Source organism: Lipotes vexillifer, unplaced genomic scaffold (assembly GCF_000442215.2).
Source record: "Lipotes vexillifer unplaced genomic scaffold, Lipotes_vexillifer_v1.1 scaffold1539, whole genome shotgun sequence".
Taxonomy (NCBI): domain Eukaryota; kingdom Metazoa; phylum Chordata; class Mammalia; order Artiodactyla; family Lipotidae; genus Lipotes; species Lipotes vexillifer.
The window spans coordinates 553,638-566,424 of record NW_006771793.1 but is presented as its reverse complement, the minus strand read 5'-3'; the positions used below and the strand labels follow the sequence as shown (position 1 = coordinate 566,424).

At 42.5% G+C, this 12,787-nt stretch overlaps 1 protein-coding gene across 1 annotated transcript in view; it reads left to right on the top strand.

Moving 5' to 3' along the window:
* Positions 1–12,787, top strand: part of PTPRC (protein tyrosine phosphatase receptor type C) — a 123,789-nt gene that overhangs the window by 57,157 nt on the left and 53,845 nt on the right. The window contains exons 3-6 of the mRNA XM_007447146.1: positions 7,355–7,498; positions 8,283–8,363; positions 9,534–9,563; positions 11,238–11,492. Coding sequence (XP_007447208.1) covers positions 7,355–7,498; positions 8,283–8,363; positions 9,534–9,563; positions 11,238–11,492 — 510 coding nt within the window. The remainder of the gene's footprint in view (positions 1–7,354; positions 7,499–8,282; positions 8,364–9,533; positions 9,564–11,237; positions 11,493–12,787) is intronic.

Genomic DNA, 12,787 nt, shown 5'->3' with positions numbered 1-12,787 from the left:
TACGCAGGACTCTGACTGTTCTGGCCTTTCCCATTGCGGAGCACAGGCTCCGGATACGCAGGCTTAGCGGCCATGGCTCACGGGCCCAGCCGTTCCGCGGCATGTGGGATCTTCCCGGACCGGGGCACACACCCGTGTCCTCTGCATCGGCAGGCGGACTCTCAACCACTGCGCCACCAGGGAAGCCCCACTCAGATGGCTTTTACGGGTACTTAGTAAAAATGGATTTCACATCACCTTCAACATTAATGAATAAAGCTGCACTGCTGTGGCCTCTCCCGTTGCGGAGCAGACACGCAGGCTCAACTGCCATGGCTCACGGGCCCATCCGCTCCACGGCATGTGGGATCCTCCCGGACCGGGGCACAAACCCGTGTCCCCTGCATCGGCAGGCGGACTCTCAACCACTGCGCCACCAGGGAAGCCCTGTTTCCATTTCTTAATTCTCTACTCAGTGATCTTCCATTTCCATTCTTAGTTCTGCCTTTCTTAGCACTTCTCCTTTTCTGATTTGCCCCCCATTCTCTCCCTTTTCCCATATTTGTGCTATTCTCGCTTGTCCAATCTTATTGAACTGAGTTAATTAAAATGCTTGTGTGATATAACTCATTTTTTTTATTAATTAGATATTGCAAAACAAAATTTGCTATTCATAGAAGTAAACACATGTTAAACAGAAAATTCAGAAAAAAATGCACCTCTATAATCCTAATATTCAGAGAGAACAACATGTTTCTTTTTTTAAACTGGTGTACTTTCGCATTCTTTGAGATAAAGAAATCCACTTTCTGAATAAGAGAGCACACAAATGTAAAGGCCTTTAGTGCACGGTGCTCATTTGCTCTGCAGGCAGGTTTTTCCATTTGTGTGCTCATCTCAGCTGTGCACAGACCTGCTTTACCACTCCCTTGCTACAGTTTTCTTTTCTCTTGCCAGTTTTCTTTTTCCTGAAGTGAACTGAAACTGGGGAAAAAGTTATATCAGTATCTCAAATTGTGTTTCTTTGGTTATCATGAAAAAACCATTTGTGTAGACTTGGGTCATCTGTATACTTGTTTGTGAATTTTGTTTTCCAGTCTTTTGCTTGGTCTTTGCTTTGTTTGAATTTGATTGATTAAGAAAAAAAAACAGTGTGTGCGTCTAGAACTCTTGTCTTTCATTTTATTCTCCTGGAATGCTAGCCCTCCTAATAATCCCCTTCCAACTTTATCTTTCTTTATTCTTTTCTTTGTTGATCAATCTTCCAGAATTTCTTTTAATCATCTTTACGCCTGGTGTTTCATCCTTCTGAACCCAATTGCTTTGGACAGTTGAGAATCCACCAGTGAAGTGAGAAGAGTGCAGGGAATAGCTGCTTTCACCTCATTTCCCCATTTTCACCTTTAGCCCCTGTTCTGCAGCTTGCTTTCTGTCTAAGTCTATATATTCCATCTATCCCTCTGGTTGCATCTATATTTGTACATATGCATGTGCATACATGTGTACGCATTGTCAAATATACACACACCCCATCTACACACATACACCATAACCCATCTGTATGGTGTGTGTGTGTATATACACACGTATAGGTAGGTATATTTATGTACGTATGGTAATGGGCTGGGGAGTTAGCTGGCTCAGATTATATGATTCAGGGTGTGACTCACATGTTTATTTTCTCCCCCCTCCATCTCCCATGAATGTGACAGGAATGAACACAACAGAAGAGCCCTCTACTCTGCCTGCAGGTGATCCCTTACCTGCTCACACCACTGCATTCTCACTTGCAAGCATCTCTGAACGAGAAAATGACTCCTCAGAGACCACGCCTACTCCTAGCCCAGAAAGTACCACCACGGAAGCATCCCTGAACTCTTGGGATAATGATAGTTCTCTTGCTGTGACAGGTTGGCAGCGATCTTAACTGAGATGGGATTAGGGAAAAACTTGTCTCTCTTTGTTTTTACTTTTTAAATTTTAAAGTTATCAGAACAGTTTAAATTATGTTCAGTTTCTATGTGTGAGATTTTACTAAAGTGTGTAAAACGTAGAACATCTAGGTGTTCATGAAATATTGGCCGGCGAAAGTAATGAAGCCTGTTGTTAGGGAGACGGGGAGGGAGGGAAGTCCCCCTAAGTAAAATCAGGGTGTGTTAACGGGGGACAGCGGCAGTTCTCAGTGTCCTCTGATCCCCACATGCTGCATCATTTTCCTGGTTCCTGCTCACCTAAGTTTTCTGTAGCCCTGGGGAGGTCAGAATGTCCTCTTTCAGGTCTTTGTTGGTCTCACACTCCCCGGCTCAAAGTAGAATTTTTCTTGGTTCAATCCCAGATCCTCAATATCAGAAAATTATTGGAGACAGACAATTTATTATTTTTTTAAAAACCCACACTGAGGATTAATAATTCAGCTTTGCTATTTGGATTTCTTCAAGGGATATTTGCACTGTTTTTTTTTTTTAAAGTATTTAATTAGGGTTGTGAGTCCCAGTGGTAGAATTTAAGATGATGTGGTCCTATTCGTAGCAAAATATCAGAGTGACATGGGAGGTATTTCTGCTGGGGAAAACCTCTGATGCTCCTAAAATCCAGGGACACCATTGATCCACTCGTTCTCTGTTTAATGTTAGGTCCACAAATGTATCTGGTACATAAACTGACCATCCTGAGATTTGTTCCTACCTTTTCCTAAATAATGTGCTGTGTGCCACTTTCTGAGGCAAACTGGTTAATAGACATGTTCTGTTTAAAAAGACTAAGATATTTGTTCAATAAGGTCATCAATCTTAGCTTGAAACACAAGCACAGTTAACACCATCACATTCCTGGGTGATGGGTACACGCAGTGTTTTGAGTACCATCTGGATGAAGTTTATTGGCTGTGGTAAGTGGTTGAATAAATGTTCAGAGCCCTTTATATCAATTACAGTAATGTATATTTAATCTTTATCCCATTTTCCCTGCTACCATAGGGCAGCGGAGGTGGCTGGGACCTATCTAAACATTGCAAGTGTTGGAATTCCTTTTAACAAAAGGAATGTGAGGATGAGGAAACTGATGGCTACATAGAACTTTTCATGCTAAGCTTTTTTATTGACTGAATAACATCACACAGAGTTTTCTATTTCAAAGCTTCCACATTTCACCTCACATGCACAAATACACACATACAACGTTCCTACCTTTTTATTTCCCCCATTTTTTTCCCCCTGAAAACGTTAAAGCCAGAGAGTTACATATGAAGAAAAGTGCGAGAAAAAAAGGTTTAAAATGAAATAGATTGGACATATGGATGAATTATTTAAAAATACTAACTTGCTCTGGCTCAATAATACTAGTGATAAAATTAGCTTGGAAAATTTCTTATGCTTTCAAACAATACAGCACATTTTCTTTTCTGGAAAATAATCGGTGATATTTCAATTCTCTACTGGGATAAAACCTATAGGTGTTATTTATTTTATGTTTATGATTGATTTGTACTGTGGAATGGAATGTAATCAAATTTTTCTTGCTTACTAATATATGAAGGGGAAAATTATGCCTCAATCCATTTTTGTAACAGTATATTATACACCATTTCAAAAATTAAAAAATAATTATTACAATAAACATTCACATGCATAACACTAAATTTAATTTTGTAATATTATCTTTATACAATTAATGTATGCATGTTGCAAAACAGCATTATAGAAGCATTACACACACACACACACACACACAATGAAAATACACTCTCCCCAAACGCTGTTCCTTAAAAAGTTGTCTATCTTCCAGACTCTCAGCATATAATTCTGTGAGTGTGTGTGTTTCCTCATATCACTTCTGATACTAGCTATTATCAATCTTTTAAAACTCTGTCAGTATGATAAACATTTTTCATTTTGATTTATGCTTTGATTTACATTAATCTTTTTTTCATAATAATGAGCATCCTTGCATATACTATTTGACCATTGTCTCTTACATCTCTCGCACATTTTTCTGATCTTTTCCTCGTGTAAGAGATTCTTGTATATTGGGGGATTCTTTGCTTATTCTGCCTACAAAGAAATGTCCTCATTTTCAGTTGTGGAGTTGATGGAGAATTCCAAAAGCTCATAGTGACCTGAAAGTCACAAAAGCCACCTGGAAACATGAGCCACCTATGGCTGCATCAACCCAGACAGGCTCCGAGATGTGTAAACGAGCACGCGGGTGCTACCCTTCTGGCAGGTGAACTTAAAGACGAGCAGACTTGCACTTGAACAGACTGGGCCATTTCACAGTTTGGTAAACTATAATAACAGTTTGCTCCTTATAACTTCCTGGTATTTAAAACTTTCGCCTGCCATGGGGAGATATTGATACAATGATCTTGCTTTCCTACCTTAGAGGTTAACCAGCCCAGACGCCTCACCTGCCATCTCCCGCAGACCCATGGGTGCCTCTCTGCACTCACCCCAGCTCTGCAAGGAATGTCAAGTCCAGTTTGTGGGTCCTTCAGACTTGTGCAAATACAAAGAGCACATGGACACCGTCTAAGTACGGAGTGAGGGACTCCAACCACTGTTCCACCTGTAGCATTTGCTGGTGGATGGATTTGGAATTTCAAACTTTCATAGTCACCCCTCTTCCAAGAGGGCACCTAACAAAGGTCCTTGTAATAGTGATGAATTGATAAAGAATGAGAATTATGAGAATACAGGAAAGACCTGTTCAGTGGGTTAGTCAGGGCTTTATATGTTTGTTTATATTTTAGGCAAGTATAATTCTGCAGTGAAAACTTCTTGCTAGTAATAAAGAATATATGCACAGATTCTTTCCTTAAAGACCTCCTACCTAAACAAAACAGTGAAGAGTAGATGGTGACACTTAGTGACCTGAGTGCCTGAAAATTAAAGATATGAATGGGGAGCCTGGCAGTGAAGTGGCCTTGCTTTAAGTATGGCTCCAACGAGGAAGCCAAGTGTATCAGATAGAATAATTATTATTTTGAAGTATTTAAACTGCTCCTTCGGCATAAAAATCATGACAGGCAATCCAGGAAGCTTAAACAGCTGGGGAAAGAGCTGCCCTCGTCTCCCTGCCCCACTTCACTCACTCTGGCTGCCATGGGAACAGCAGTAAAAAGATCTGGAGCTTTTAGCAAATCCACAGAAGTTGTGGATGGGAAGGATCTGGGAAAAAGCTAAGGAGGGTTGACCTGGGAGGCTGGTCATCACACAATTTAGTCTGCTTTGCCCCATCAAGGGCTTCTTTCTCTCCCAGTGGCTAATTCCACTAATTAAACATCTATTAGGATTAATTAACCTCATTCAAATTGTAATTGCCATTCCTAAGCCATCGCTGAGATCACTAAATCAGGGAAAGTAGTTTTCCTATGAAGAGGGAAGGTCAGGGATGTGCAGAGGGTGAGGGTGGGAGACCTCAGAATGGCATGAGGACCAGGGACCTTGGGGAGGGGCAGAGAGAATGAGCTAGTGAAGCAAGGAGTAGAAAAAAATGTGGAGGAAGGCTAAAGTCAAGCCTAGCTGATTTTGAAATTTGGAGAGGGCCAGTTGTGTGCCTACCATTTTCTTTTTAAAGGATTAAAAAAATGCATCTTCTCCTGGTTCTGTGGGAGGCTTCCACTGAGGATCCCAACCTGAAGAACTGATGTTTAAGCTATTCGTCCTGTTCCACGGTTTAGTTAAATTTGGGGTTCGGTGGTATTTGAAGACTGAGCTGAGAACCCAAACTGAAAATTTAGTAGATGCATGTTCAGTCCTAGTGGCATGGATGTGGGTGATTGGAGGGTGCCTGAGGGCTCGCGTCAGAGCCATCTGGGGGATGCGCATGCGTGTGTCACTCGGCTGAAACACTGAGCATCTGACTGCAGATGCAGGACCCACCTCATACCATTGAACCGGTGACCCCAGGGATCGTGACAGTGAAATAACCACACAAAGCTCAACTAGGAGCTAGCCCTATTTCTTTTGCTTCTGCCAGGACCACTAGCATAGTGCTAGGCATCTAGTTGGCATCCCTTGTGCTGTGATTCTGGGTGTGATGTCTGTGCGTGGGAGGAAAGATGTGACATGCGGTGGGTGCTTTGAACCTTGACAATGAAAAGTCCTTACCGAATACAGTGTGGGCTTTTATCAGCGACAACCCTTGATTCTATACCCACTAGCTCATCTGTAATTGGAAACGAAGGGGATGCTGTCAATATAATGGGAAGTTCCTGGGCTCTAAATCAGTTTGCTTTTTCCTGGCAAGGGGAGCCTCCATAGTGAAGGTAGTATTGTGACCTTCAGCTGGAAGGAAAACAACCCCCAGTTCAGCAACTGCACAGGCGGGATCCCCTTCAGCTCTATTTTCAGAAAATCGGAAGGAAGCACCTGCACCCAGGGATCCCTCCCCAGAGAGGTGCACCTCACCCACGGCGCTTGGCAGGGGCGGACGGCAGTTCCTCTTGTGGTAACCTCACCGCAGCAGCCTTTTGCCCTCAGAGCTCACGTCCATCTCTGTGGTCCCTGCGCCAGCCAGCGGCACTCACTCTGTGCATTTTCAGTATTGCCTAAGGCAGCCCCCCGCCAGGAGGCTTGGCCTTCCTGGGCAGTCCAGGCTTTCTCCCGAGGTCCCAGATACTTTTAAAATGTGTGCTGTGATGCCAAAAGCTGCATAGGTTCTGAGGTGTCTGCCTTTAAACTCATCTCTCCCATAAGCCGTGTTATTTTTCATCCCAATTTGTAGACGCGTAGGTTGTGAGGTAGCAGGAGTGCTTGAGTGTTTACTGCCTGGCCTTAGCTTCTAAAGTGATTTTTTTTTTTTAAATTTATTTTTGGCTGCCTTGGGTCTTCGTTGCTGAGCGCGGACTTTCTCTAGTTGCCAGCGAGTGGGGGGCTACACTTCGTTGCGGTGCATGGGCTTCTCATTGCAGTGGCTTCTCCTGTTGCGGAGCTCGGGCTCTAGGTGCATGGGCTTCAGTAGTTGTGGCACGTGGGCTCAGTAGTTGTGGCACGTGGGCTCAGTGGTTGTGGCATGTGGCCTCAGTAGTTGTGGCTAGCAGGCTCTAGAGCATAGGCTCAGTAGTTGTGGAGCATGGGCTCAGTAGTTGTGGTGCATGGGCTTCAGTAGTTGTGGCATGTGGGCTCAGTAGTTGTGGCTCGTGGGCTCTAGAGTACAGGCTCAGTAGTTGTGGTGCATGGGCTTCGTTGCTCCGTGGCATGTGGGATCTTCCTGGACCAGGGTTCAAACCTGTGCTCCCTGCCTTGGCAGGCAGGTTCTTAACCCCTGGACCACTAGGGAAGCCCTGGCCTTAGCCTCTATTAATAAACATGCCTCTGTGGGCTGTGTGGCCCCTGCCCTTGTGGGGCAGGAAGGCTGATGGCCTTTGTGATTGCAGGGGCTCCAGGAGAGAGGACTGCACCGAGCACCTTGCCTGCAGACACAGCTTTCCCACCAGTAACCACTCTCAGCCCTGCACACAGCAGTCTTGCTGCCTCACCTGCACACATCTCCAACTCGACCACCCAAGACAATGCCTCAGGTTTGACCATGATGCTCTAGGTGTTTTAGGTTCTGGATGATGAAATGGAAACTGGAAAACTGTCATGTGGCTCTTTTATTTCACACCAAATATGACTGTGGGTTTGCTGTTTTACAAATTTTCACACAGTGATACTAAATTAGGAAAAAAAAAAATAACCTTACCAGTAAGCTTTCTATGGGCATATTTTATTTTATTATTTATATATTATAAAAGTTCATGGTGAAGAAGAAAGATAACAAACTTTAATGTCCTATAGCCCTGAGATCAAATACAGCCTCTTCAACTTTCTAGCTGACTTTAGGACAAGTTACTTAGACTTTCTGTGTGTCAATTTTTCTTTCTGTAAAAATGGGTATAATAATACTCATTTCATAGGATTGATAGGAAGACGGAATATGTAAAAAGTCTGGTATGAACTGAATAGCACAAAAGGGTAATGGGTATCCTTGTTAGTAATTAAAATAAGGATAGTTGTAACAGGATGAGAGGTAGTTTGAGGAAGACTGCACATGTCAGAATTATACTAAGGAATGAATAGTTTCTTTTCAACGTATACAATGTCTAGTTCCAATTGTTTGCACTCTTAGTCATCTTAAAGGGCCACGTGTAGACAAATCTTTGACTCACTTTCTTATTTTAAAAACAAGCAAGTGTCAATTCAAACGAGGAGAAAGCCTCTAGCAAAGATTCAGTTAAGAAATCATCTTTGCTAAAGAGTTTTCCCCTCGACCCTCGATATGACAAACTCATTAACTGTGACCCTCTGTTCATTTCCTTGCAGATGTGCTCAATGCGTCCACTACACCATCCTCTCTGACCCCTGCAAAAGGCATTATCTCTACAACTGATCTCACAACAACAGGTGACAACCTGACCCCCAGTCATGCAGTCACACCACCACCATGTGCTTTGGACATGCTCATTGAAGGGTCTCCCGTTGACTCCACCCTGGGTTCTTCCTTCGAGAAGTTCAATTGAGTGTTCTAATCCTGAGGGCTGTGGAAGGGCAGTTAGTCCAAAACACGGATCAGTTTCCGCAGTGCAACAGCCGATGAGATCAGGGCCGGTGACTGTGATAACCTCTTACATCATGGTCGTAGCATCCTCCAAGAATTGTGTACTCTATGAAAACTCATAGAAATGACCAGCTATACTAGGACTTCTAAGAGTGGGTTTCGGTGTTGGTATGAAAAAGAACAATTCTCTCAGTGGTGCTCTCTGTTCCAAGAGGTCAGTGGCAGAGGAGTGATTGCAGAGCTCCAGAAACACACGTGGAATGTGGAGACGGAGGTGGGGGGCTCCATGCAGGGAACGAACGTCCAGGGGGTGGTAGAGCCTGCAATGGGTCAGCCATTCAGAGCCTGCCAGAACACTATTCTCCCTGCAAGTTCTCCATCTCAAAGACCAGATTAGCAGAGATCTCTTAGCTTCCACAAACCCCATTTCCATCCAATTCTTCAGTTAAATACATATGCTCACACAAGATAGTTCTCAGTTGGTGGACGGAACGATGTGTTACCCTGGATTTAGTTTATGGGCAAAGAGTTTACAAAAGTTAAACCAGACAATGAAGCAGCCCTTTGCCTATTTTCTGATTTTTTTTTTTTAATAAACAAAGGAGTAAACTGAACTTTCTAGGGATTATAATTATATAAACCTATTTTGAGATTAATCAAAGGGAGGAAGACTTTTATAATACTTCTGGCTGCTTAAATAGTCAACCACGTCACCATTCCATAATCAGATGTGTGCCCAAAAGTCTTAATATTGTATTATCACTGTTGTGTTTATTGGGTGAATTCATGAAAACGTTTTATAGGACTAGCTTGTTGGTTTACAACCTTTGAAGTTTTGAGATGCAAACATGGGAACAGGCACTGCAAACCCTGCATCATCTGTTAAACCTAACTCAGTAGATTCTATAGTTTATGAAGACGGAACATTGTAAACCACCCTTCCTCAGAATGACTAGAGCAGAGATATTCTAAAATGCAATTTTAATAATTTGCATTTTCTTTTTTTTCTATTACAGGTCCTACTTCTACACATAATCCATCATGTGGTAAGTTTGTCTACCTAGAGGCAACATATATCACTTTAATGATTTCCTTCTTTATTACAAGCTTTCAAGACCCCCCAGCAGGCTAAACTCACTGGCTCTAATTTCTCACCATTGATTAGCTCCAACTATTAAGAGCCAGGGTCCTTCAGGGCAAGAAGCTTTGATGTCATATTCAGACCTAGTTTTGAGCATTAGGATTGATAATTACTAGCTAAACAACCTTGGTGGAGCCACTTAACTTCAGTTTGCGTATTTGTAAAGTGGGATGACAGCAAGTTTGTTTAGCGGTTGGGAGAGGATTCTGTGTAATGATAAATATGAAATGTGAATAATACCTTCAAGGCTCATCAAGAAGAAAAAGTCTCTCTGTCTCGCCAGGGTTAGGCTCAAAGCAGATGCTTGAGAACAGTTTGTATCCATCCTTTACCCATTTTCTTCCTCTGTTCTCAGTGGAAGCAGAGGCCTTCTTTGTGGCCAGGGCTCATCCCTCCACATGTTTCTAAATCTCACCGCTGGAGTCCCGACCTTCAGCGGCTCTCTGTATATTTAGTGCAGACATCAGCCTTTGTATGTTTGATTAATGAATATGATCTTGATGACCAGGTTCCTCTTGCACTGTTGCCTCCTTACACTTTTCACTTAAGTAAATGTGGAAGTGCTCAGTTTCTTAAAACATGTTTCTTCCTGCCCCTGTGTTCACCCCTGTTCTTCCTCTACACTTGGAATGCATCCTCATCCGCCACCCCCCCCCATCAATTTTTCTATGTCCTGCTCATATTTTAAATGCAAACTGACTCACGTCTCTGGAGGGCCCCTCCTCGTCCTGCAATCTGAACAGACTTCTCTGCGTCTTTACCCCTGTATTATTTTGTGCATCATCTTATTTTGGTGTTTTCTGTAATTCATGCTTGTGCCTGTCTGCACGTTAGATTCTATAGTTCCAAAAGCGGATCATTTGTATTCCTAGTGCTTGGGACAGTGTCTTAAGCAAAATAAAGGCTTCATAATTTTTTTGTACTAAAGATGAGTGAATAAGTGAATGTGTGTTAAAAAGATATTTTTACGAGTCAATGGAGTCTGTTTAAATAAAGGGAAGAGTGTGAGATGACACTCAGGGAAAGTGCTTAGGAGGAGTTGTATCAATAATTTTACACGAGTAGAGGAATAACGAGGCCTCTGCTCCCTAAGTAATTAATGTTCCCTGTATCGAGAGAAAGAGATAATCAAATACTACACTTTAGAAAGCAAAGGAAATGATAGAGCAAGAAGAAGAAATTTGTCAGATGCGTTGTTCATTTCTGTGTAATTCAACCGTTTTTGAGCCCTTTCTGATGACAGGTTTTACACAAGGATCTGGATTTATGGCAATGGTCAAAATTGATGGGATTTTTCTCTCATGGAATTTACAGTCCAGTTAGGAAGACAGACATTAATCCAATTATCATCCAAATACAAACTCACAAGCTGAGGTCTTTGATGGGACAGTGATGAAAAGGGAATCACGAAAGAATAACATGGAGGCACTGATATGTCCCTTCTCTTTTTTATGTTCCTGGGGTTATTTTGTTGGAGATTGGATATTTTTAAAACTATACATGAAGGAGTTTGTATTTAATAGAGGTTTATTCATTCTGAAATATAAAAGATAAGCTTCACTATTTTATTTTCTTTCAGGAGACAAATATGCAGGTATCTCTGTGGACTACTTTTATGACAAGGAAAGTGAAACGTATAATGCAACACTTAGTGAAGCGAACAATGAAACTCTTGGGTGTGTAAAGTGGGTCCATGTCCTACAGGAATGTGAAAAGAAGAATATCAATATATCATGTCTTTCATGTTACCCTCCATTTAAATATTTATTAGAGGCACCACCAGGTAAATATCAGTTGATTTCTGTTCGTGCATTTACAGCAACACTGCAGTTTTGTGTGTGACGTGTCCTACTGGTCACAGGAGTTAGTAGGCAGGGGAACAGTGCTGAGGGAAAGATGGTGGCAGGAGGCCAGTGTGTGGACTTCTGCTCTCCACACCCAGTGAAAATGGTAACCTCAGAGAAGCCTTCCCTGTTTATCCCTTACCTGCCTCCTTACGCCTCTTTTACAGAGTGCTTCATGTGGATTGGATCTAATTTATCCCACTGAGTGGTTATTCACAAGCTTTCTTTTTTCTCCGCTACTGAATTCAAGTCATTATATATATGTGTGTGTGTGTGTGTGTGTGTGTGTGTGTGTGTGTGTATATATTAATCCTTTTAAATACAAGTGTGTCTAGAATATCTTGGGGGAATAACACAAAGTCAAAGATTTGATGTTTGTGGAAAGAACAAAAGTAATTTCACCAAAAAAAAAAAAAAAAAAAGCCTGCGGTGCCATTCCTGAAAATCTCTAGTCTATTACAATGGGGAGAGCCCCTGAGTAAAAATAGTCTGGGTGATAAATCACAGAAGGTTGCATTTATCAAGGCAGCCGAAAGCTGATAAGTGCAATTATGGGTTTGTCACCCTCGGGAAATATCTTGATCAAGGCTCCTCAAACCCAGTACAAACCCTCAAATTTTTGCCCAAAGACGGCTGTACCTAATTTGGGGACTTAGCACATCTTATCCTTAGGGTATTGAAGGCCTTCTGGCAGGGCCTTATCCAATATCCAGAGTAATGAAACCTTATTCTAGTGAGATCTATTAATGGCGTAATGATGGAATACCTCTACCACCAAGTGGCAGCAGTCTTCACACATCATAAGTGAAAAGAAACAAAACCAAAAACCAAACTTGAGTCCTGTCTTCTCCTATTCCTATGTGCTATAGAACTTTACATAAGTGGATGAGGGCAGACTAGTTGTATCTCACCATTCAGGGAGGTGTCTATGATTTTGGATGATTTTTTTAATGCTATAAAACTAGAATTTTTAAAGCAATATCATCACAATTCAAAAAAGTATAAACAGGGCTTCCCTGGTGGCACAGTGGTTGAGAGTCCGCCTGCCGATGCAGGGGACACGGGTTCGTGCCCCAGTCCGGGCAGATCCCACATGCCGTGGAGCAGCTGGGCCCGTGACCCATGGCCGCTGAGCCTGCGCGTCCGGAGCCTGTGCTCCGCAGCGGGAGAGGCCGCAGCGGTGAGAGGCCCGCATACCACAAAAAAAATAAATATCCTTCAAAAAGAGATATACCCCAATATTCATGGCAGCTTTGACAACAGCCAAGATACGGAAGCCCAAAAG